This window comes from Sarcophilus harrisii, chromosome 4 (assembly GCF_902635505.1).
Source record: "Sarcophilus harrisii chromosome 4, mSarHar1.11, whole genome shotgun sequence".
NCBI lineage: Eukaryota > Metazoa > Chordata > Mammalia > Dasyuromorphia > Dasyuridae > Sarcophilus > Sarcophilus harrisii.
Window position 1 is genome coordinate 132,766,340 of NC_045429.1, and position 26,559 is coordinate 132,792,898.

At 36.7% G+C, this 26,559-nt stretch overlaps 1 protein-coding gene across 4 annotated transcripts in view; it reads right to left on the reverse strand.

Annotated features, from left to right (window-relative positions):
* Nucleotides 1-23,104, reverse strand: part of TMEM181 (transmembrane protein 181) — a 101,738-nt gene extending 78,634 nt beyond the window's left edge. For 2 of the 4 annotated variants that reach the window (XM_031937556.1, XM_031937555.1), the window contains exon 1: nucleotides 3,802-3,987. In XM_031937556.1, the coding sequence (XP_031793416.1) occupies nucleotides 3,802-3,809 (8 nt within the window). In that variant the 5' untranslated portion in view covers nucleotides 3,810-3,987. Of the gene's footprint in view, nucleotides 1-3,801; nucleotides 3,988-22,691 lie in introns of those variants that run through there. The other 2 variants (XM_031937557.1, XM_031937554.1) reach the window with 2 other exon arrangements.
* Between the last annotated feature and the right edge of the window lie 3,455 nt (nucleotides 23,105-26,559).

Sequence of the window (26,559 nt, forward strand, 5' to 3'; positions counted from 1 at the left end):
GCCTCAAGTCTCTCCCAACTCCAGTCCATCCTCCACTCAGTCATCAAATTAATCTTTGTAAAGAAAAAAATTCCAACCATGTTACCTCTCTACTGAATCGACTCCAGAACTCCCTGTTATCTCCAGGATCAAATACAGATTACTGTTTCACTTTTAAAGTCCTCCATAGACTGATTGGTTTCTTCCTAATTTTCTAATCTTTCCCCTGTACTGGCTCCCCTCTTGTATTCAGCAATCCAGTGGCCTACTTGCCAGTCCTCCATCTCCTGATTCTGGACACTTTTATCTGCTGTTCCCCATCCCTGGAACTTTTTCATCTCTGCCTACTCACAGGCTCCACTGGCCTCCTTCTAGCCTCAGCTAAAATCTTGCTTTCTGCAAGAAGCCTTTCTTGACCACTTAATAGATTGCTATATTTTCACAATAACACTGTGAGGTCGGTAATGCAAATATTAATTTCATATGACATGAGAAAACATAACCACCAGGAAGTAAAAATGACTTGCCTTGAATCCAACACCTAGAAAATAAGAGAGCTGAGATTAAAATTGAGATTAGGATTTCAAATTCAGTGCTTTTGTACATCTGCTTCTATTTCTTACCACAGTTCTAATAGCTGCTCCTATCCTCCTTTCATCCTTACCAATGCTGCACTTGCTCTCTGAATTCAATTTTAAATTAAAACTAACAAAATCTAGTTAGAACAGCTCCTGATAACTAGTGTGGTGCTTTATACAGCTTCACAACAGACAAAAATGACTCCTCCATGGCAAAACTCCTGGGTCACTGAGTAGAGACAGACACAAATCTCTCTTTTGGTAACATGGACTGGCAAAAAAAAAAAAAAAAAAAAAAAAAAAAAAGATCCTTTTTATGTGTTGGCTTCCCTCACTGGAATCTAAATTATGGGACTGTCTTTCTTTTCTTTCTTGCATTTATATCCCTAGCCTTAACACAATGCCTGCCACAAAATAAGCACTTAATAAATGTTTATTTATTTGGTTTAATCAAGAATGTTGATTCAACCAAGAATTTGCTTCCCTGACAAGATCTTGCACACAGAATCTTGCATATCAGTATCATTGAGATGAAAATTCATTACATTTTTAAAGGTAGTATCAAAATCAGAGACACACATGACATCTTGATTTTATGTCACAGAAGCTACTGCACATAATAACCAAAAAAAAAAAAAAAAAAAAAAAAAAAAAAAAAAAAAAAAAAAAAAAAAAAAAAAAAAAAAAAAAAAAAAGCACAAACTCAAATTATCACATTATTTGTAACTTCTCCATACTCAATGCACTGTGGAATCTCTTAATTCTCTGATCTTCCTTTCTGGATGTTTGCTGAGGGAACCCAGGTGACTCTGGTCCCTTTCAATTAACCTCCACTTCCTGACAAAAGAGTTTTAGAAACTGACACTTTGGGGCCTCAGGGAAGCAAATCAAAGAAACCCAGGAACTTTACAGATGCACTCAGCTCAAAGCAAGCCTCAAAGTCAGCAGTACTTTTAATAGAAAAACTAATAAAACTCAGGGTTTTTCTAACTCCATAAGGCTTTGGTTAAGTTCATCCAGCCCATCATCATCAAAAAGACATTTACAAAGTACCTAATTGTACCTGATGCTGGGTTAGGCACATATGTACAAAGAGTTACAGAAAGCAAATTATGGCATGATGTGTTATGAATCCACCCCTACTCAAAAGGAAAGCCTAAAAATCACTTTGAAGCACAGGAGGTAGGGGAAAGGGATTAAGCAATGAGAAGGAAGAAACAGCATAAAACAATTGATCAGTTAAAAGTAATACAGGAAACAAGCTGTAATGATGCAGGATGCATGAAGGAAATGGATGTGTATAATAATTTTTTTCATAACACCAGTTTACATTTAGATTGTGCCACTCTGACTATTTCCCCAAGGCTTCTCAGGAAATTACTGGTACATAATGATTACCTGCAGCACTTTATATTCACTAAATCTTTTCAACCGATTACTTTTAAATATACAAACTCTTGATGATCCCGGGTTTCACAAAACATTCCCCAACTTCAATCCACATCATCCTATTTTACAAATAGAGTAACTAACAGAGTTCACAACTCCAAAAGAGGAAAAACGAAACCATAAACTTCCCTAGTTCCTCCTTTAACTACTAAATCTACCCTGGATTGTGAATATCAGATTGAAATAAACATCTTAAAAGAGAGTTTTGTAAACATTTACATAGTAAAACACCAAGTATTGACAATAACATCCTCTATCCACATAAACCATGTCCTATCCTTCAAATCTCTCCTCCAAACACCTACTTCCTCAAAATGACATCTTAACCTTAAAATTTCTATTATACTTTGTAGTCAATCAATCAGCATTTATTAAGAATATTTTGTGTAAGGCACTATGCTAAGAGATGCAATTATAGAAAGAGGTAAAAGGCAGTCCCTACTTTTAAGGAGCTTAAAGTATAATGGGAGAGAGAATATGCAAACACAAAGTTAAAGACTTCCAACAGAAAGAGGAATTTTAGTTAGGATTTAGAAGCCAGGTTTTGAATGTCAAACAAAAGAGTTTGTCTTTAATCCCGGAAGCAAGAAAGTCACTTGAATAGGGGATGACCCGATCGGACCCGTGTTTTAGAAAAATGGCTGAAAGGAGGATGGACTTGGAGTGGAGAGAGACTGGCAGTAGGGTGCACAGGTGGAAGGTGATGAGGGCCTGCGTTAAAGGGGGAATACTTGAGAGATGCTGCATAGGTGAAACAGACTGGATATGGAAAGCAAGAGGTAAGTGAGGAGTCCAGGATGCCTACTAAATTGTGAGGCTGAGGGATTGGTGGCAAATAAAGCCCTGGGACCATCACAGATTTTGAAGTGGAAGGAAATTTAAGTCATCAATTCCAATATTTTCATCGGAGTCAGGATTTGAACACAAGTTTTCTTCACTCCAAGAGCCAAGCCCTAAACAACGCTGCACATTATATACACGGTAAACGCGAAGGCAGAGATCGTGTCTTTCTCTATCCAGGGCTTTACACATACTTTTCGTCCTGGTGTAGAAACTCCCCCTACCAATACGAAGCAGCCAACTCCTTCCTGAGTGTGCTCTGAAGCACGGAAACGCAAGGGATTTGGCCCGGTCTCATCGTCAGCGTGATAAATTCCACATTCAAACCCAGGTCTTCCTGTCTCCAAAGACATCCCTCCACTCACACTAGTCCCTTAATAAATGTCTGTTGCCCCTCTCCCCCAATGCTGGACCAGCTGTCAATGAACATCTCCAACACCCAGGGATTCACCACCTGGGCGTTCTTTTGCCCCCACCTTGTCCTCACCCCCATCCCTGTCCGGATCCCCAACTCTTCTAGTCCCAGGAGGTAGGAAGGCTCCACGTGTACACGGAGTCGCCCCTGCCCCATCTCCCTCCCCACCCCGTACCCCGGGTGTGTGCGCTTGCGCGGGGGAGGGGCGCGCTGCCAACCGAAGGCCCCGCAGCTGGGGGCGGCTCAGCAGCGAAGCCCCAGCGGGTGGGGGTCAGCCCCATATGGAGGGAAAGTCATTCCGGACGGAGTGAGGGTAAGGGTGGGAAATGAAGGGACCGCGAGCGGGGTTAAGGAGGGAGGAGGATTCCGGGATAAAATAAGGGTGGGGGTGGAGAAGGAGGGGCCCGCGGGCGAGGATGGGGGGGCGGAAAAACAAACTTGCCTAGGAGCCCCCCACAGTTAGACCCCCGAGACACCCCGGCCCTTTTCCCTCTGCCCACGCCGGGCCCCTTGCGCCCTCTCCCCCTCGCTGGCACTCACGGTTCCATCTCTAGGGCTGCGGCACTCACGCCCGCGGGCGCTCCCCCGGCCCAGGCCCCGAGCGGCGCAGCCCGAGCCCGAGCCGCCGCAGAGGTGGCAGCGGCAGCGAGGGGAGCCCGACCAGCCGGTTCCGCAAACTCATCAGATCGCGACGCCCTCACGCCCGGAGCCGCGGCGTAGCGAGGTCACGTGGCACGGAGGCGGCTCCGGGAGGGGAGGGATGGGGAGGGTGGGGAGCCCCATCATCCGCCCCTACGTCTCGGGCTTCCTTGTCCGCAGCTGCCTCTTACCGGAGGCCCTCCAGAGAGAGAGCCGGGGGGTGAATTTAGATGCCAAAAAAACCCGAAACAAAACCCAAAACTTACTTTCCTTAAATTGTAAACTGGAATTTAGTCTTTTCATGATGAATTTATATAAAAGTACATGATTTAGACATATACTATGAACAAATTTAGGGGAACAAGGAATTAGTTGACTTGTCATCTAGGGAGAAGGAAAGAATCTGTGATCAAATGAGATACAGTACGCAAAATGAATCGTTTTGATTAGACTATATTACAAAAGTTTTGCACAAACAAAAGCAGTGAAGCCAAGATTAGAAGGGAAGCAGAAAGCTGAGAAACAATTTTTATACCGGTGTTTCTGATAGATACTTTATTTCTAAAACATGCAGAGATCTTGATCAAATGTATAAGAATGTATGTATGTAAATGTGTGTATAAGAATATATATGTAAATCATATCTATTGACCATTGATAAAGGTCAAAGGATATGAATAGGCAATATTCAAATGAAGAAATTGAAGCCGTATTCATGTAAAAATGTTCTAAATCCCTATTGATTAGGAAAATGGCAAATTAAAATAACCCTGAGTTGCGACCTCATACTTATTAGATTGCCCAATAAGACAGAAAAAGGAAATGATACATGTTGGAGGTGTGGGGAAATTGAAACATTAATGCATAGTTGGTGGAATTGTGAACTGATTCAACCATTATGGAAAGCGATCTTAACTATAGCTAAAAGAGTATAAAACTGTGCATACTCTGTGATCCAGCAATAGAAAGTATGTATCCCAAAGAGATCTTTAAAAAGGAAAAAGGATATATTTGTATAAAATTAATAGGAGGTTGCTTTTTCTTTTTCTTTTTTTTTTATGCTGGCAAAGAATTGGAAATTGAAGGGATGCCCATCAATTGTAGAATGAAATGTAATGGAATATTATTGTTCTATAAGAAATGATGAGCAGGCTGATTTCAAAAAAAGCCTGGAAAGACTTAAATGAACTGATGTTGAGTGAAGTGAGCAGAACCAGGAGAAGGTTGTACACAGTAACAAGCAACATTGTGAAATGATTAATTGTGATACTTAGCTCTTCTCAGCAGTGCAACCCCAAGGGACTTGTGATGGAAAATGCTGACTAGATGCAGACAAAGAATTATTGAAATTGAATCCAAATCTAAGCATACTATTGTCACTTTTACTTTGCTTTGATTTTTGCTTTCTCATGGTTTTCCCCTTTTGTTCTGATTTTTCTTTTACAACATGCACTCCATTCACTTCACAAAGACTCATACAAAACAAGCTATATTTCCTCCCTAAATTCTAACTAGAATTTAGTCTTTTGGGGGGATGAATTTATTTAAAGGTAAATTTTAAAACATGACTCATATATATGTATATTATATATATATATATATGTAATTTTAATGAATATACATCAGTGTATGGAAGTAATTCTTGATATAATAGCACATATTAATAAAGAAAATAAAGAGGAAATATGACATGGTAGATAACTGGTAGAGTTAGGAAGACAAATTCAAGTCCTGTCTCTGACATATAGTGACTGTGTAACCTTAAGCTAGTCATTTAACCTCTAAATACTCTAATTGACTTTAATTCATTCAATAAACATTAAGTACCTTCTATGTGCCAGGCAGTGTGCAAAGTACTGGACATACTAAAAGTGACAAAAGACAATCCCTTTCCTCAAGGAGTTTATAGTCTAATGGGGAGGAGGCAATAAGCAGACAAATATATACAAAGCAAGCTATATACAGGATTAAAAAAGAAATAATTAAAAGAGGGGAAACACTGGAATCGAATCTAGAAAAGGATTCTTATAGGAGGTGAGATTTTAGGTGAGACTTAAAACTTTAAAAGACTAAGTTACAGAAAAGATGCCAACTTGCATTGGTAGAGGGAACTTCTTACCCAGGAGTTAGCTATGTGAATTAAATCACTAGTGCTTCAGATTCTCCATGAAACACAGTCCCAAAGATAATGCTACTCTTTTCTAATTAGACTTTTAAGTCTCCTATCTCTTGAGCTCATAGTTTGAGCTCTCACAAAAGCATATTAGACATCAAAATCAAAGCATGAAAGGAGGCAGTGAATTGGTGTTATTAACCTATTATATTAAGATGCTAGTGATTGTGCACACATGTAAAAATAATCCTTTATTGCAAGAGCTGATAGTACTTGAGATAAAGTTCATCAATTTAACATTATTCTGATCACATTAAATGAGCTGTCCCTGAAAAAAAGCTATTGAAAGCCTGCTTTTCTATAACATATGGAAGCTGGTATATTTTTTTAAATTGAAATAGTACAACTTTGAATTGCTTATGACATTAAAAAAATATTTATGTTTAACTCATTTCCTAGGAGACAAAAGAAAACAATGTCTTTCTAGGCTTACCTACCCACCTCCCTTATGTATCATGTATTCAAGGAGCAAAAATCATTAACTTATGGATCTTTCACATCTGGAGATTTGTTATTGGAAATGGATGATTCCATGACTCATTAGATGACTCATTTTTCTTCACCCAAGGACATTTCTCTAACAAAATTGCATGGTGTCCCCAATGGAAACTTTAGTGTTCTCTTAAATTATCCAGATTTTAGTGTATTAGCTACGTCTTCATAGTTACTATTACCTAAAATATTTAAAGATTCTCTACTTGCCTGCTTTTCTGAACTAGTTGAACAAGGTTTTTTGTTTTTTCCCCTGGAATCATCTAAAAGTATACTTAGAAACTCAAGCAAATGTAAGACTTTTTTTTTTCTTCCATGAGTTTACTGTCTATGCTCTCAATGATATAGATGCAGTTAAGACAAAACTAGTCATAGCTAGCCTGCTACTTCTAGAAAAGGATGCCATCTTGGTGGAAGACAATGTGAGATAAGCGTCATTTTTCTAATCACTGACATATTCCTCCCTCCATAGTATTACCAGATCTACTTTATGGGACACTGAAGCTGGTTGGAGGCCACTTCTCTGACTCCATTTCACACCTCCTGCCTAACGCCTTAGTTTTGTTGATCAAAATGAACAGTTAATGAAGGAGGCAAAGTACAAAGATAATGAGATCAATTTTGGACATAAACTATTTGAGCTGCTTATGGATTATTCAAGAGATTTGTCCAGCAGTCCATTTGAGACTGGAGCTCAGGAGAGGGAATAGGACTGGATATATAGATTTAGAAGTCATTGACAAACAGATGATGCTTGAAATCATAGGTGCAAAAGAGATCATCAAGGACAGTTTCCCACATCCAAGTAAGGAAAGACCTTGGGATTAATAAGGAATCTACACAGTCATAACACTAGTAAAGAACAAGGGCTAGATATGTGTTTCCTCACTTAGGTTTCTGTGTCTTGTCACTTTTTAACTCCTGTTTCAAAAATTCTTCCACTAGATATAGAGGACTTGATTCAGAAATTCCTCTGAATCTAAGGAAGTTTGGTTAAGGAATTCCTTGGTTAAAGTTCTCTCTCTTCATCTATTTCCTAAGGGGCTATGTGCACTCTTCCATACAGCTTTACTACAGAGAATCAAGTTCTTACATGTATTAAACAGCTTCTCTCTGCTCTCCTAAATCTATTCTCTCTCCCCTTCTCTCTGCTCAGCCTTATAAAAAAATTCAAGGGTATACGTTAGAGGTATGAACTGACCACAAATCAATATTATCCCCAATGGGATATTGGTGGAACAACTTATTTTGAAGATATCAACACAACAGAAAAAAGTCTTCATCTGTGGAGGCAATGTGATATTTAAATCTTAGATAGGGAAATCAGTTTCAGAACAAAGTCTCCATCAGTTAAACAAAGTAGAACTTTTGTACTTTGTATAAAGATGCTAGAACCCATGCTAGAACAAACTCTTCATTAGTGCAGGCAATAAAGGCCCAGGAAAAGATCTAGATGCCCTTCCTACTTCACATTTAAAGGACAGAGACAATTCTACAACAAACAAACAAGAAATGAAAGAAAGTATTAAAAGAATCGGTTCTAGGGAAGGAATGATTTGTATCCTCACAAGTAAACAAATCAGTGATTTGACAGATTCTTATTAGAGTAGAAACTATACCAAACTAAAAAAAAAATCACCTATAAGTAACATAATTCCATTACATATACCATAGAAGGAACAGCTGTCCTCTGGAGAAATGCCAAAGAACAGCTGTTCTCTGGGGAAATGCCTCCTATATAGGCCTTTTGGAATTTAAGAAGCAACCCAAAACATCTAATAGAAACTTACACACTATTTCACATTGGCTAAAGTGGAAATGGATCTGAAAGAAGCAACAGAGTAACACTATGCTAAAGTAATATCATGATTCCACTAGGATACCATATGGGTGATTTCCGTACTAACATGCTTCTCTCCAAAGCAAAAGACCTGCATTCAATTTCCTGACCATGCTTACAGAATTTTCCCAGTGCCTTGTATATAGTGGGCACTTAATAAATGTTGGTTAAGTTGATTTTAATGTCTACCTATGTGGAAATACTTAAGACTAAGAATGAAAGCCTTTGGGTGAAGATAGACTATAAGTATAATATAAAGAAGTTTCCTTAATAGAATGCAGATTCCTTAAAGGTAGAGACTGTTTTGTTTTCATCTTTATGTCCCCTAGGATAACCCTGTGTCTTGCATAATCTAGATATTTAATAAATGTTTGTTGAGTTTTATGACTTGAAAGTTTTTTTCAAATGTTATTGTGGGAGTATAATATATGCCTCTGAGACAGAGGATATGAACAATGTTTTCTAGATATAGATAGCTAAAATAATAAGAGATAAGATTTTTGTAGTAATAGAGTATTCCAAACATCAAGACATTTGCTAGAAGTTTCATTCTATGAAAAACAAAATATCTGAAGAAATATTGACTATTAAATGAAAACAATTTCATTTAAAATGTGGGAAATGAGCGAGATGGATGAATTTAGGAGAGAGATAAGTTCTATTTTTGAACAGTTTGAAATACCAAAGGACATGTGGGTGGAAGTGTCCAGTAAGCAATTGATATGTGGGACTAGAGCTTTATATAGAGATTTGGGTTTCATTATCATAGCAATAATCACTGAATTTGTGAGAGAAGATAATATAATTGAGATAGAGGGAATATATATTCTCTATAAAGAAGGGAAGGGGATACAGGACATAACCTTGGGATCTAGTTACACATTAATGACAGAACCTGAATGATGATCCATCAAAAGAGAATGAGGAACATTAACTATTCATGTAGAAAGAAAACCAAAAGAAGATAGAGTACATAGGAGAAGCTGGTGATCAATATTACCAAATGTTGCAGAAATCAAGAAGGATTAAGATGAGGGGAAAGGAAAGGTCATTGGATTTGTCAATTAAGAGATCAATATTTGCTTTGGAAAGAGAGCAGACTTACTTGAATAACAAGGATTGAATTCAGAATGCAAGGGGTCAAGAAAAGAGTAAGAGAATTTCTGGCCAAAATAGCTGACTGAACAGCCCCCTAATAGCCAAATCCTAGAAATCATAGCAGGCCAAATAATGATCAAGAAATCAAATAATAAACTACTCTAAGTGACTTCTTCCACACAATAACTACACAGCCAGAAGCCTTCAGGCAATCAGAAAGAAGATGTGGGCAATAAAACTAATTCTAGCACAAGGTAACAAGCCAGAAGCCTCTCAGAGTAACTAAAGGTTTGCCAGACATTTGTAGCCTATAGATCTCTGTATCCCAATGCAATATTGGGGGGGGGGGGGAAGAGAGAAAGAAAGAGAGAGGTGGGGGAAGGGAGGGAAGGAGGAAGGAAGGAAGGAAGAAAAAGAACACCTCAAAGAATTCAACAACTTAAAAACAATGTTAAAGGGTCAACAAATTATAAACTCCATAAACTCCAACTAATACTAAATAGAAATTCTGAAAAATCAAAGAAAAGATTCATAAAATTGAATTCAAAAAGATATTGTATTAATTTATAAAACAATATTTTTATAGAAATAAATATAAATATATAAGTAAATATATGTATATATATAATCTAATTAAAAAGAGAAAATTTTCAAAAATAGAAAAAGGAGCAATCACAATAAAAAATAATTTAAAACTATTTTGCCTAATTTATGCCAAAACAACTAACAATTTAAACAAAATGGATGAATATCTATGGCAATGTAACATACTCAGATCAATAAAGCAAGAATTAGGAAATTTAATTGTTTCAGAAAAATAAATAGAATAAACCATAAATGAAATCTCCAAGAAAAAATCCCAAACAAATTCAGATCCAGACAGAATTCCAAATGAATTTGTCAAACATGTAAAAGAGCAATTAACTTCAGTACTATATAAACTGCTTGCAAAAATGGAAGTGGAGGGAGAGACAAAGGAAAGAAAGAATCCTTATCATATTCTTTCTATTATAAAATGCGGTCTCAATAGTTGAACCAGGGAGAGACTGATGAGAGAAAGAAAAACAATGAATATCCTTGATGAATATCAATGCAAACATGATAAATAAAATATTAGCAAAGAGGATACAACACATCAAAAGATTAAATACTATGGCCAGATAATATTTATAAAAGGAATGGTCGAATATTAGGGAAATTATAAATATAATAGTCCATAAATCCCTTCCACACAAAATATAATTAAAAATCACATTAATGGCATGTTTTAGCTATTAGGAAAGAAAGAAAGGAAAAAGAAAGAAAAGAAGGAAGGAATGAAGGGAGAAAGGAAGGAAGGAAGGAAGAAAAGAAGGAAGGAAAGAAGGGAGGAAGGAAGGAAGAAGAAAGAAGTTAATGCAAAATTAATATTAACAGAAGTAGAATGTTCTGTTTTCAAGAGAATAATACTAGATTCTGTGCTGATTAGACCACATGTCTGAGGTATTATGTTTAGTTCTGAGTGGGGTAAGGTTAAGAAAACTTTTTGATAAAGGTGTCTGGGAAGGTGAGAAATTTGAAAATCATATCATGAATGGGTATTTGCTGAACTGGAAGTCTTTGGTAGAGAAGGGAAGATTTAAAGAGTTGGGTATAAGTGTCTTTAAAATTCTGAAAGATTTTCACGTGGAAAAAGGAATAAACTTGTTTCTTCTCATGTCAGAAGACTGATCTAGAACTAGTAGGCCAGAAGAAGACACATTTTGTTCTAACATAAAGAAAATACTAAATAGAAATAACAGTATCTAAGGATACCTTGAGAAATGAGTGAGTTCTTAATCACTAAATGTGTTTAAGTACAGTATAAACAAATATCAGTTCAAATGTATAGTACAAATGATAGTTCTTTATTAGAAAAGTTATATTTGAGGTCCTTTCTAATTCAATTGTATAACCCCAAACTAAATTGTAAGCTCCATGAGGAGAGGGATAAAACTTTGTATCTCACTGGGTGTCTGTCTAATACATAGTTGATGCTTAGTAAATGTTTACTAAATTGAATTGAGCTTTGAGTCTATTCTGTGAGCAGAAAATATGAATAGCAATATCACACCTTAAAATAAATCTTGCCTTTTTAAAAGGTTTTTTGTTGTCATTATATTTGCTACTTGTTTTTCACACCTCCCTAAGAAATCTAATCTTCAAATAATTAAGCTGAAATCCAATTAAAAAAAAAATCCATTATCTCACCATGTAGTCCTCTAGTAGTAGATATACTAGAGGATATCTGTGAATATCTAGTCCATCTAAGAACATGGACAAGAGAAATTACTCGCAATTCTAAATACAGAACATTAGGCCTGAAATAAATGGGAATTGTACACACAATCAGACCATCAACAAGCTGTCAGATCACAGCTAGAGCACAGGAAAATCCTGCTAACTTTTTTATTCCACTTGTAACATTCATTCTTAATGTTGGCTCTCCCTTACTGGCAGAATTGCCAGTCCCTACTGAGCCTGGCAGAGCAGCAGGGCTCTCCCAAAGAACTTTGGATGCTTCCCACACAAGATAATTTATTTTCTCATGATTTTCATGTAGGGAAGACAAAATTTGAAGGTAGTTTTAAGTGCAATAATATTTCCACTTTATGGCAATCAAACTCCAAAAAAAAAAAAAAAAAAAAAAAAAAAAGAATCAGAAACTATGTGACCTGAATATGATAATCTATGAGTCAGTGAAACATATAGGATTTTAGTTCAAAATTTCTTTATATGCCCAATTGCAAGATACCCACAAATATCACTGATTTTGAACTGGCATCTAACGGTTGCTATGAGGCTAGGGCTCCACTGATTACATTATCTCTTAATTAGTTTTGAATTTGAATCATTATTGATTAGAGAAATGCAAATTAAGACAGTTCTGAGGTACCAAGTCACATTTCTCAGATTGGCTAAGATGACAGGAAAAGAGAATAATAAATGTTGGAGGGGATGTGGGAAAACTGGGACACTGATACACTGTTAATGAAGATGTGAACTGATCTAACCATTCTGGAGAGTAATTTGGAACTATTCCCAAAGGACTATCAAACTGCATACTTTTTGATCCAGTGCAGGGGTCCAGCCTCTGCAGGGGATCCAGGGGGTTGAGCAGGAGGAATAGGGTCAGCGTCAAAGGAAGACAGGAGTCCTGGGGTAATTTGAGTGAGAAACTGTTGGAAGTGATGCTCCCACTTCTCTCAGGTTCCTTCAGGCTTTAATTTTTTTATTCTATATCATGATCATATACTTTTCTTTAGGTCAACATAGTCTTCAGACATATGTCTTTCTTATTGACCTTTATATGTTACTACATTTGACATTTAATATTTGAGTAAGTTTTTATGGTTAAGTGTTAATTATTGATTACATTACGTGAAGCCAATAACGAAAGGTAAATGTTATACAAGGTTAAATGTCAGTGAATTTGTTAGTTTATGTCTTCTTTGTCAATTCTATGGATTGTTTGATTCCTCTGACTTGAAACCATATACATAAGCATTTAGGGCAATTCCTAGTTATACTTTAACCATCTTTTGGTTCCCAAGAAAATTGGAACACAAGGTTTTGCAAGGGTTAATGTTGAAAAATTATCCATGCATATGTTTTAAAAATAAAAAGTTTTAATTAAAAACAAAAAAGAGTGAATGTTGAAAACACCTTTGCATGTATTTTGAAAAGTAAAAAGCTATTATTTTTTAAAAAGGAAAAAAACAGTTTTAAAAAAGAAAAAAAATAATTACTTTTGTTAGGTAAGAACACTTTCAAATTAAATCAATCATTCAGCACTGAGGGTGAATGGGACTGAATCAGTCAAAGCCAAAGCCTTTGTATGAAGGAATTGGTCATTCCCTAAAGGATTTATATAAAAGGAAGGAGGTTTCAGAGCCAGATATCAAGATTCCAGGGATCTGGAATCATAGTCAAAATGAGATAGGAATTGGTACATCTAGAGCTGAGCCAAGAAACAGGAACCTAAGGACAGAGGGAAAAGAAAGAGGTCATAAAACTAAACTTTGGCAGAAAAGGAATGTGTCAAGGAGGGTCACTAGCTCTTTAGATACCTTGGAGCCCAAGACCCAGATTGATATTATACTATGAAAAAGTATAGCAGTGTCCTTATATTAATATCTGTTTGAAGGTCACTTAATAGCTTTTTCTGGACATCCAAATTTCCCAAGAAAATGGGAAAAACTTTCATAATTAAAGACTGAGTGAAATCTCCTTAAAAGGCATACTTTCCACCAAAATTACACTTTCAATGCCTGTCTAGCCACACACAGCATAAAATAATCTGGTGTTTTGTTAACAGTGTTTCCAGTGATCTTACCAGAGTTGAACCTCTTAAATAAGAACAATCTTTTCTCAAATGAAAGCTCATAATGATTTTAATTGAATGCCTAACTTTTGTTATTTGTCCTTTTTTCTTGAAGAGGACCATGATATCAGGGAGGTGATGCCATGACATGACAATGAATTGCTTTTCAGTGATGGAGGGCTGGGCAAGGTTACCTACCTCATTTTATCCTCCAGAGTCATCTGAATCCAGTGGCCAGATGGGAGACTTTTAGCTTAAAATAAATTCCCTACAGCTAAAAAAAAAAAAAAGAAAAGAAAAGAAAGAAAGAAACCAAGTGGACTTCAACCAAGTGGATATCACTCCCAGACTTAGTTGAGTTATAATATTGTACAAAATTGTTAAAGAACCAAGAGTAGAAATTTGGATGTCCAGAAAAAGCTATTAAGTGACCTTCAAACAGAAATTAATATAAGGACACTGCTAATAATACAATAAAAATTGCCCACATGATAGTAGGATTCTACAATTTTGATTTCACAAGCATTAGGAGCCTTGGATGAGAATTGTTTTGTTTCATACATGATAATTCAATCCCATCTCCATGACCTTGCACACTCTGTGGTCAATGGCTAGGACATGAGAGTTTCTCACTTTTGTTTCTGACTTCTAAATTTGCTTCAAAGCTCAATTCAACCACAGGACCTTTTGTGATTCCTAAACTGCTAGTGCCTTCTCCCCAAATTTTCTTTCTTTCATTCTGTATAATGGAGAGATAATTGGCCTCAGAGCTGGGAAGACTTGCTATAAACTGATTGCATGAGCCTAGTAAATCACTCAACTTATCATTATTCTGGCAACTTTTAGGTCTCTGATGTGTAGAAAAAATGCTGACTGTGGCAGAGGGAGTTTCCTCATTCATTACTGGATCATTGGATCACTATATTGCTGAGAAGAGCTAAGTTTATGATAGTTGATTGAATCCAATCCTTTCTTTATTCCTATTTGCATATATTTTGTATTTTTACATATGTGGTACCTATATGTGATATGTATGCATACCTAAATGTGTGTGTATATAGATATATGCTCTCTCCCAAAGAGAATGTAAGATCCTTGAAGACAGAGATTTTCATTTTTTTTTTGTCTTTGTGTCTTCAATATTTAACTCGGTGGCAGGCATATAATAGACATTTAGCTAATGCTTGTTGATTGATTGATTGATATGGAAGTTTTCCATATCCTAATCTTTGTCAATATTTTTCTCATGTTTATTTGGGAGTACAGAATAAAGTTACTGAATTATAACTTTTACTGCTTTGGTACATTGAAAGTATAGCAAAAGAAGAAAGAAGAAAGGAAAGAAGGAAGGAAGGAAAGAAGAAAGGAAGGAAGAAAGGAAGGAAGAAAGGAAGGAAGGAAGGAAGGAAGGGAAGAAAGTTGGGAGGGAAAGAGAGAAGGAGGGAGGGAGGGGAGGAAAGAAAGAAGAAAATGTTTCAGCAGCAAAAACTAGCTTTTCAATGTGCTTTCTCCAATTGGTCATGAGGGAGCAATATGGCAGACTAAAAAAGTTCCAGTGTCTAGGGTCAGGAATATCAGGTTTGAATTGAAAAGCTGTGTGACTTTAGGCAAGTCTCTTATTAACTCCTGTTTTCTTACCTGTAAAAAGCAGGATTATGATACTTTCACTTCTTATCTTGTTAATAGAATCATAGATGTCAGAATTGTAAGGTACTTTAGAAATCATACCTAAAGAAAACTCCTCTTTACATCATACTCAATTATTGGTGATCTAGCTTTTACTTGAAGACTTTAAGAGGAAAATATCTACCTCTTGAGGGAGCCTATACTTTGGGATATCCCAAATTGTTAGTATTTCCTTGCATCAAACCTAAATGTGTTTGTCTATAACTTCTACCCAATACTTTGGCCCTTGGGGTAAAGCAGAACATGGTTAATTCAATCACCTTCCAGATACTAAAGAAAGCTATTTTGCTGTCTCTAAATCTCTCTTCCAGGTTAAACCTCTTCAGTTTCTTCAATCAATCCTCATGAAACTCTCTAGGTTGTTCAAATGCAGTGCCCAAAACTCAACACAGTACTCCAGATAGTGCCCAGAGAGGTCAAAGTAGGGCAAGATTGTCATATCACAGGGATCACATCTAAATGAATCAGTGGTGTTTCTCTCTTTGATCCATGTCAGTGTACCCAAAGAATAAGTAAACCTAGTAATAGAAACAGAAAAAAAAACTCATGATTCCTTTTTTTTTTTTCCAATTATTATTAACTCCTGGCTTTTTTTTTTTTTTTTTTTTTTTTACTACCATCTGAGACCATGCCGTGAAGTGGGGGGAAAAAACAATGACTTTGGGATCAGAGGGCTTGATTCAAATTTCACTCTTGCTTCTTTCCACCTTAGTTATTTATAGCAATTCACTTAACCTCCACAGATCTCAGTTTTTTCATCTATAAAGTGTTAGAACTAGCCTTTTAAATCCCTTCTACCTTTATATCTTGGGGTCCTATGTTTGTTTATCTACTCAAGTGTTCAGTCTTGTGAGGACTTGAAATTTTTTCTGGACAAAATGAAATAAAAAAGCAAGTTCTCTTACTGAATCTGGTTTGCATGTGTAATTTTTATATTCCCATGCATTTATAGCCTAGTGAATAATTTTACTGTCTTTGAAGTGACGAGAAAGAGTAGAGAACTCCAAATTTCAGAAACAACGTAAGGGACATCTACCAGGAGTGTATATCCTGGTAGATATACACTTTTTTTTTTGAAAAGAGAAACTTGGAGAAAAAATTATGATACCTGAAGATGAAAGTGATTGGGTTAGTAAAACTGTTGGCTTCAAATTACCCAAGAATAGAGGGTCATGGGAAAAAACTGCTAATTAAATTTCATAAGTAACTCATGTGCATGAATAGAGTCAAAAGTTCATATTAATTTCATAGGACTAATAGATCCTCCAAAGGCTTTAGTAAAAGCAGCTTGAAAGTAAGGTCCAGTCCACATGTACAGAAATTTTTTATAGAAGCTCTTTATGTTACGACAAAGAATTAAAAATTTAGGGGATGCCCATCAATTGGGAAATATTGTATCCTGGTTTCTAGAGCACCCAAGTTGGAGTGACAAAATGTACCATGCTTTCTAGAGCCCCCATGGCCAGGTGATTAAAATATACCGTTCTAGTGGAAAAGTGATGAGGCAGCACTCCCAAGGATGGTGGAAAAATGGAGTTCATTTATTTCAAGGACTTTCCCTTTTTTATACTCTCATACCCTTATGTAACCAAAACAACACTGCGCATGCACCCAGTATATACTGTGTATGTGGGACCACATAAACATTTGCTATTGTATGTAGTTTGCCACCTAGTATCACTCTGCTTCAATCTCAACACAGCTTGTCACCGCCCCCTGACTTCTCAGGAAGGCTGAGAGCCCTTAGGGGAGATGGGGAACCGAACCAGACATTGTCAGCAGGTTCCCTCAGGGCTGAAGGGTCTTATACCTTTCCCAGAGTTCCCCCACTGTCTGTGGCCCTCTACAGGGAAATGGCTGAATAAGTTATGGTAAGTGTAATGTTCTATAAGAAACTATCAGCAGGATGATTTCAGAAAAGCTTTGAAAGACTTATGTGAACTGAATTTGAGTGAAGTGAGAAACAGGGGAACATTACACAGTAACAGCAAGAGTACGTGATCAACTATAATAGACTTAATTCTTCTCAGAAATAACGTGATTCAAAACAGTTCCAAAACTTGTGATGGAAAATGCCAGAGAAAGAACTATGGAAACTAAATGCAGATCAGAGCATAGTATTTTTATTTTTTTAATTTGTTTTTTATTTCTCATGATTTTCCCTTTTTAAAATAATTCTTCTTTCATAATATGACTAATATGTGAACACATTTAACATGACTGTACATGCATAGCCTAAAAGAAAGAAAGTAAGGTCCAAGAGTCTTGGGTTCTAGTTCTAATTCTGCAACAAATTAGTTGTGTGCTCTAGAGAAAATCACTTCACCTCTCTGGTCTGAGGGTCTCCATTGATAAAAAGGAAAAACTTGGATGAAATGACCTTTAAGGTTCTTTACAAATCTAACATTATATGACTGAAGAGCAGAAGAAGTAGCAGTTTTACTTTGTAGCCAGACTGCACACTCTCCAAATAGAAACACAGTAATACATACAGTAGTTGTTTACATTTAATTTAACACTTTTTTTTGCTCTTGTAATTAAAATATCTGCCTAACCCTAACCCTTTAATACTGTGTATTAAAATTATGGCTTATTTTGGATCTCTGATAAATTTTTTTCCTTCTACAAGCCTACATTCTTTGTTGGCTAGGTTTTTTTTTTTTTTTTTTTTTTTTTTTTTTTTTTATTTAAAGAATGACCATTGATGAGAAGTTAGCACTTTCTTTTCTCGCTAAGGACAGTTTTCAATAGCATTGAGATAATTGGTGATATTGATCCTATTGTCTAAATGCATCTTAAGATTGAAAAAATTCAGAAATTCACATGATATTAACCACAAAAATTAGGTCCAAGTTGATGATTAAATGAATAATTATTTAAAGGAATAGGTTTTAAAATAATTTACTTCAGTTCCCTAATGTATTCAGCTTTGGTCGCTACATTTTAACTGATGTTAAAAGTTTCAAGAGATTATCAGGGATGTAAAGAAATTTACATAAGATACAAAGGTTGATTATTGCAAGTGGATACTTTTAGGTTTAGAGATGAAAATATTTGGGGAAGGGAGGCTATTCTAATAGTAAACCTTCAAGTACTTGAATGGACTGCCTTGTAGAAAAGAGAGTAGACTGATGTGTGACTTCAAAATAAGAATTTCCTATCCATTAAAAATATCTGCAAATTAAATGGGCATTTTACAGTGTACTTTATACCACTGAAAGTGTTGAAATAGAGATTGGATACTTTTTGAAAAGGGTATTCATGTATCAGATAGAGTTCTACTATATAACCTCTGGAATACCTTCAAACTCTGAGCATGTATGATTTCATGCTTTTACAACAATTCTGTGAGGAAAGTTGTGACAGTATTATTAGCCCGTTTTATAGCTAAAGAAACTGAGTTACAGGGAGATTAATTGATTTTCCTAAGATCACAAAATTCATAGGTAACAGAGTCAAAGCTAGGAGTTCTTAGTTCCGAGTCTAGTGTTATTTTCACACAATGTCTATTAAGAGAAAACATTTGGATAGTAGATGAGGTCCTTTTTTCTTTATTGTAGAGATTTAAATGTGAAAAAAATGTTCACGGGGTAAACCCATTAGAAAACCAACTGTATTTGGAGTCAGAGAACCTAGATTCAAAACTGGACTCTGCCATTTTTGTGGTCTTAAGCAAGTTACTAAAACTCTATGGACCTTAGTTTCCTCATCTATAAAATGAGGGAATTAGACTAGTTAACTTCTAAGGCCCTTTCTAGCTCTACACTCATTATATATGGACCTAAGAAATCCTAAGGGGCAAGATAAGATATATTCTTGTATTTGCAGGAAGAGGAAAAAGATTGGCCAAAGAAATACATGTGAGATCCTTCTAAGATTGAACCTAAACCCATAGCATTATAGTTGGCTATAGATTACATTGAAAGAGAGTGAATGTCTTATTTTGGGGTGATCCTTAATGAAATGTTTAAAAAGGATGATCATAAAATCATAGATTTAGAACTAAAAGGGATCTTAGAAGCTATCTATTCCAAACCCATCATTTTATAGATGGAGAAACTGAAGTCCTGAGAAACTTACTCATTAGTATATGTGGCCATTAAAATTGAAATTCAAGTGCTGTGACTCCAATTCTAATACTTTCTCTACTTTCTCAAGATCATACCTCTACCCTGTGGGTACCTTTCCCAGAATGGGCAGCTAAGTGGTACAGTAAATAGAGTGTGAGGCCTCGAGTCAGGAAGATTTATCTTCCTGAGTTCAAATCTGGCCTCAGATATTTACCAGCTGTAGCATTCTAGGTAAGTCCCTTAACCCTGTGTGCCTCTGTTTCTTCATCTATAAAATGAGTTGTAGAAGAAAATAACAAACCACTCTAGTATCATTGCCAAGAAAACCCCAAATGGAATAATAAAGAGTTGGACACAACTGAACAACAAAATCAATTAATTCATTTCTCATCTCTAAAAAAAACTATTAAAATTAGATTTGTAGACCTGGAAGAGATCTTGGAAACCATCTAATTCAAGTATTTTACATATGAAGAAAGACATAACTTGTATGTTTATCATAGATAATAACAAAATAATAGGTAACACTTTTATAGCAATTGAAGGTTTGTAAAACATTAGTTTAGATTATATTTGATCCTCACAATGACTTCATGAGGTAGATTACAGATGACATAAAACTGGAAGAGACAGTTAACACACTAGAAGAGAGAGGATCCAAAAAGATTTTTAACAGGCAAGAACATTAATATAATTATAAATTTAAGAAGAAAAGCTATAAAGTGAAGAAAAGATATAAAGTCTTATACTTGGTTAAAATAATCAACTATGCAAGTATATAATGTCCGGACTAGATCCCTGGAGGGCTTCAGGAGCAGTCAGAGTGAGGATCAATCAAAGTCCTTGGTCTTTAGGGAGAGAAATGATGGAGGCAGGCAAGCTGCCACTCCACTTGCCAAGGATGTATCCTGGATTCTGGAGCCTGGAGTTTCCAGTCTCTCTCCTCCTAGTCCTGCAGCCAAGTGACCCTGACCTCTTTCCCTCAACCCTCCAATTTTTGCCTATGATTACCTCACCACCACACAGTCAGCAAATGCCAATCATGAGGAGAGCCATCACATTACCATATCATCTAAGGATATGCTTATGGAGCCATTATCTCACATGGAATAGATAATTAGCCATAAGTGCTCTGCTATCTGATTCAAGTACACCTTTCCAGAGTTTCAGCCCTCTATACAAGTACAAGAAGTAAGTATGATTAGGTCATATGAAAAAGATGTAGAGGTTATAATGGATTGCATAATCAAATAACTCCACAGTGTGATGAAGCAGACAAGAACACTAAAGTGATATTAGGGAGCATCAAGAAAAGCATAATGTTCAGGATTTAGCAGGTAATAGTGCCACTGTATTTTGTTCTGATCAAAACATATTTGGAGTATTCTTCAATGGCTGGGAATATGATTTAATTCTCTGAGCAGCTAGTTGACATCGCAGATAGAACATTGAGCTTGGAGTCAGGAAAACATGAATTCAAATATGGATTCACACATTAACTGTGAGACCCTGAACAAGTCACTCAACACTCTTTGCCTCAGTTTCCTTATCTCTAAAATGAGCTGGAGATGGAAATGAAAATCTATTCCAGTATTATTATCAAAGAAACCCCAAATAGGATCATGAAGAATTGGATACAATTGCACAACAATATTCAATATTGTTAAGTGCATGCCATATCAGGATCAGTAAAAATATTAAAGGATGTTTTAGCCTGATAGGAAAAAACTTAGGAGAAACATGATACAAACATCAATTATTTGAAGGGAATCTAATTATCTTGCTTGTCCCAGAGGGCAGAACTAGGGCAATTGGTTAAAATTGCAGACCAGCAAATTTAGACTTGGTGTAAGGAAAAACTTAATTTGAGGTCTCTGAAAGTGGCGTGGACTGCCTCCAGAGTTCCTCCTCTCTAGAGGTCTTTAAGTAAATGCCTGATCTCCAATATTCAAGTCTGTTGTAGTGGGGATCTTGTTAACATGTAGTTTGGACTAGATGGCCTGTGAGGTCTTTTCCAATTCTGAAATTCTGTGAATTTTAGAAAGGATTTTATTATCATTTAATAAAATTTTTTATTAGGATCACATAGATCTGGAACTAGAATGAAGCTCTTGTCTTGTATCTAGTAGAATGCTTTGTTCCACTATATCAGCCTGCTGTACTGGAAAAATATTCAAGCATTTGTATGGTAGATTATATTATAACAAGATGGAATACTAAACTGAGAAATCTTAAGAGTTTATGGCAATGTTCTACAAGTTCTGACCTTGGATATTACCTTAAATAAGATATCAATAAATAAGGACAAAACACAAAACACAAGGATAACCAAAATAATCACTCTTCAAATATACCCTATCACGGGCTAACCGTATTCATAGGTGGCTGCAGCAAGAATAAGACATAAGCAGGGAACAAGGAAACTAAAAGTGATAGGAAGGCAAAAGAGAAAGAGAAGCAGGAACTGACAGCAGAAGGAAAAAGATGGTGGGAAAGTGGTTAGGGACCCTCCACAGAGATTGTCCAAAGGAGGCACCCCTGACACCCCCACATACTTTTCACAAGAATGAAGAATTGACATTTCGTAGAGAACACAGGGGAGGAGGGGAAATGACTGCAGGATTCCTAGACCAAACCTTCCAGCCTTAGAGATATTCTGAGAATCCCAGATGGGCGAGGACTAAGTCCAAGCTCTGTAACCCTAACATCAGGATAGAGAACTGCTCTCATTCCCAGACATGCCTTGGCAATTCAAATGGTTGGAATATGGTTTCTCCTTTCTGAGCGCCATTTCCCCCCTCCCCTCCCCGCCCCCTCTCCCGGAAAAGAGGTTGGGCCTTTTATCAACCCCTACAGAATCACTAGATTTTCGATACACCTCATTTGCACGTCTATCGGTGTTCTATACATCGCACTGGCGAACAGCAGCAGCAGCTGCCCGACAGCCTCTCTCCCTCCCCTTCCTCAGCCCATCTCCATCTTTCCCTGATGGTGGCAGCTGGCAAGGCAGAGAAAAGCTCTTGTATTGGGGCCGGGTGGGGCATCGGAGAAGGGCACTCAAAGGGCCGCTAGCTCCTCAGGCTTCTTTACCTGTAATAGCGATCATCTTTGTAGGGAGTGAGATCCTCCTTCAGCTCTTGGTACGCCTCACCGAGCCTTTTGCAGAAGTGCTTGAGCTCTCTGCAGAGAGGCTTCTCAAAGGCAGGGTAATCCGCGTCCATCCTCCCCCAGGTCTCCGCCTTCGCCTTCTCCTCCGTTTAGTGTTCTCTGCCTCTAGGTTCGCTCAGCTTTACCCTACCAGTCGCTAACCTGTCCAGGCACAACCAAGTTGCCCTGCTTAGTCCCCGTGGGAACCGCCTTTCTCTCGTCTTGCCTGTGCAGTTGATTGGGAAGCCCTCCTTTTTCTTCTCTTTTTCTGCCTCTGTCCTTCCCTCTTTATTTCTTTTGCCTCTGAGGTCTGGAGTTCCACTGAACAATTAGACTTAAAGGGGAGGAGAAAGAGGAGGAGCAGGTAATGGAGGAAGGGAGGAAGGAAGAGGAGAAAGAAGAGAATCTGTACTCAAAAGACCAGCATCCTTTTTCTCCAGTTCCAGCTTCACACTAAAAGCGTCGCCTCTGGATAAACCTGTAGCCCTAATAAGGGTTGGGTGAAGAATAGGGGGAAGACACTGATGTCCCAAAGAGGGGGCGGACTGAGAAGGGGAGAGGGGCTGCGCCAGTTGATGATGCTGTATCTATCTGCAGAGAAGAGGAGGGGGTCCGAGGGATCAGTATCAGTCCGGCGCAAGTTCATTTTTGCCGCTTTCATTATCATTAGACCATTTACAAAGTAACAAGAGACATTAATACTACTCGTGCTGAAAGGAAGGAAGAAACTAGGGAAACTAAGGCAAGAGAAAGGAGAGGAGAGTACGGAAAAAAGACCTTTTCCTGATGGGAAGGCTAACTACCCATATGTTTCAGCACCATGGACGGAGCCTTGAAGCCTACATTCATTAGCGTTTCTATTCCTGCTCCTCGATTTATGATTATCATCATTAAAAAACGTGTATTAATTTTTTGCTAGGACTACAGGTTTATCCAGAGGCGACGCTTTTAGTGTGAAGCTGGAACTGGAGAAAAAGGATGCTGGTCTTTTGAGTACAGATTCTCTTCTTTCTCCTCTTCCTTCCCAGAGAGGCATTTCATATAACAAAGCTTTTAAAAATATTGTCATTTTAAATAAAGGAGAATAGTAAAGGAAAATAGAATACTAAGGAAAATAAGCAGTATCTAGAAGTCTCTTAACAAAATATCCCAGTTACTGCCTATAAACCCAGACGTATGGGGAAAACAGGGAAAGAGGCATAAGATGCACCATTTTACTAGATTGTTCCACCCTTAAACAATTGTTGTAATTACAAAAGATACAAATACATCTCTATAGAGATATATTTTGTAAAGCTCGGGGTAGTGGGAAGATGGTGGGTTTGGGAGCCAGAGAATCTGGGTTCAAATATCAAATCTGCCTTTATTATCTGTGACTTTGGGTGAATTGCTTCATCTCTCTAGACCTTAATTTCCTCATCTGTGAAATGACATTGGGTGACAAGATGGCCACTAAGGTTTCTGTCAGTTCAAGATCCATGATTTTAAAGCATAATGAAAAGAAAACAAAGCCTGAGTTCAGATCTATCCTGATATCCTTCAAATGTCTTCGTTGGGATGATTAACAAGTTTTGAAATACTATGTTTTTGTTTCCACTTTCAGAAAAGAGTAAGGAGACAGTTGTATCAAAGTTCTTCATGGATTCCCATTTGGATGGACAGTATGGATGAAAAGACTGAGCAATCAGAAGATATTTTATTATGTACATTACTCAGTATCATTATTCTTACCTATTCATGGTGGCCTTCATGTTTTATTTCTTGTTTTCCAACATATTCAGAATAAGTTCCTATTTATTGTAAGAGAGCCTATATTTTTTTTGCTTTTTTTTTTGCTAAATTTCCCATAATTTCTGATTGTTTTGAGTTATACTTTTTAGACTTGAATTATTAACATGAACATTTACACTTCAGGAGGGTTGAAATGGAGAATGGAGTGGACATTATCCAAAAGATGTTGAGAGCAGTGAAAGCACATTGAAAGCAGGGACAGGGGATACCTAGAAAAAATATTAAGCAGGAAGTCTGTCTACGATAAACTCTTAGCTCCCAATTCCATTTATACAGTCTCACCACTACTGACCTCCACTCACTTGCTCTTCCTAGGCAGTGGGTGTCCCATGCACTAAAGATGTCTTTCTTCTTCATCCATCAAAATCCTTATTCCTTAAATATAATTATCTCAACTAGATTTTGATAAGAAATATTTAGTTAATCCACATTATACTGTGAATGGCTAATAGTACAATAAGTTGATACTTCATGGGCTATTTGCACTTCATGCTTTTTAACATAAAAGAATATCTAATGATGAGATTTCAGAAGGCAGCTAAAGTGTGTTGTGTGTGTGTGTGTGTGTGTCTGATACAAACTCACATACAATACTTTGCTTAGTCAAATGCCTTCTTGACACTGCTTTTCAAATCACATTTATCAAATTTACTTTGCTTACCTATGAGGTTGACTACGCTAGAAACTACATCTCCTATTTCTTCTAAATACTAGAACTGGGTACAATAGCAAATACCAAAAAATACTCTTTAATTGACTGATTGAATGTTATAACTTGTCCCCTTTGATTGGTATAGAAATCTAGTTGTAAATAAGAGACTAAAATAAATCAGGGAGTCCTAGAAATCAGGCAGTAGGCTTACAGAGAATAAGAGGGTACAAAGTTTTATCATCACCTTGTGTGTATTTCTATTCCCACATCACCTAGCTTTGTTAGGGATTTCTATTTAAAATGCCATTCAAGTTTGCTGGAGGAAGATGATTTTGTTCCTTAATTTATCCAATAATAAATGCTTGAAGGGATAGAAAGAAATGAGTGAATAGTGTGGAGGGAAATGTAAATTTTATAGGCTGAAGAGTCTGGGGAGACAAATGTTTTCTGAAGATATTTGAAGGGAGATTTCAAAGCCCATATATGGAACTCCATATGGAAGCATGCAGTTGTCTGAAGAAAACAAGATCGATTTTCACATTCAAGCATATAAACACTCCTAATCCTCATCCCAGAAGTTGGGCATAATGAATCTCCCTCACTGGTAGTGAAAGGAAGAAATATGATTAATGTAACAATCATAACTGATGTTTTGAAAACAATGCCCCTAGGAAGTTAGTGGGAGAATTTCCTGATTCAGGGAACACATGAAAAGATGTCACTGTAACAAACAGGGAGTGAAAATAACTAGTAGATAGTAACTTTTATTGATGGACTTACAGGTCTCTTTGTTAAAGTAGGTTCTAAATTGCTTCTAAAGTATGTATTGATCAATGCACCAAAATATGCATCTTTACCTTTTTAAAAATACTCTTAGTTTATAAAACCTTTAAAAAAAAACTGGCATCATCTCTCACAGGAATTCTAGTTGAATTTGAGCTCAGACTATTTTTCTTTGAAAATATTTTAAATGTTTTAGAATTAAGCTTTTCTAGGTTTATGTCATTGAGTATCCCTGTCACATTAAAAAATTGCTTTTTGTGGTGGAATTCTGTTTTTGTATGTTCATTTTTTCAACATGGGATTGATGTTAGGAACAGACTCTCAACACTTCCAGAGGGAAGGTCTGGACTTGTCCTGTTGCTACTTTCTTAGGGGTATTATTGCGTTATTTCAGACTGAAGAACACAACTCAGACTGGGAATCTGCAAGCTTTCAATGTTCCCAAAGGAGTATGATTCAGGCATATGCGTATAAATATTTATTTAACAACTGGCCCTCCTCTCTAAAATGTAAATGATGCATTTTTTTAAGTTTAAATTACATTTTATTAACATTTCCATCATTTTCTTACAATTAGACAACCAA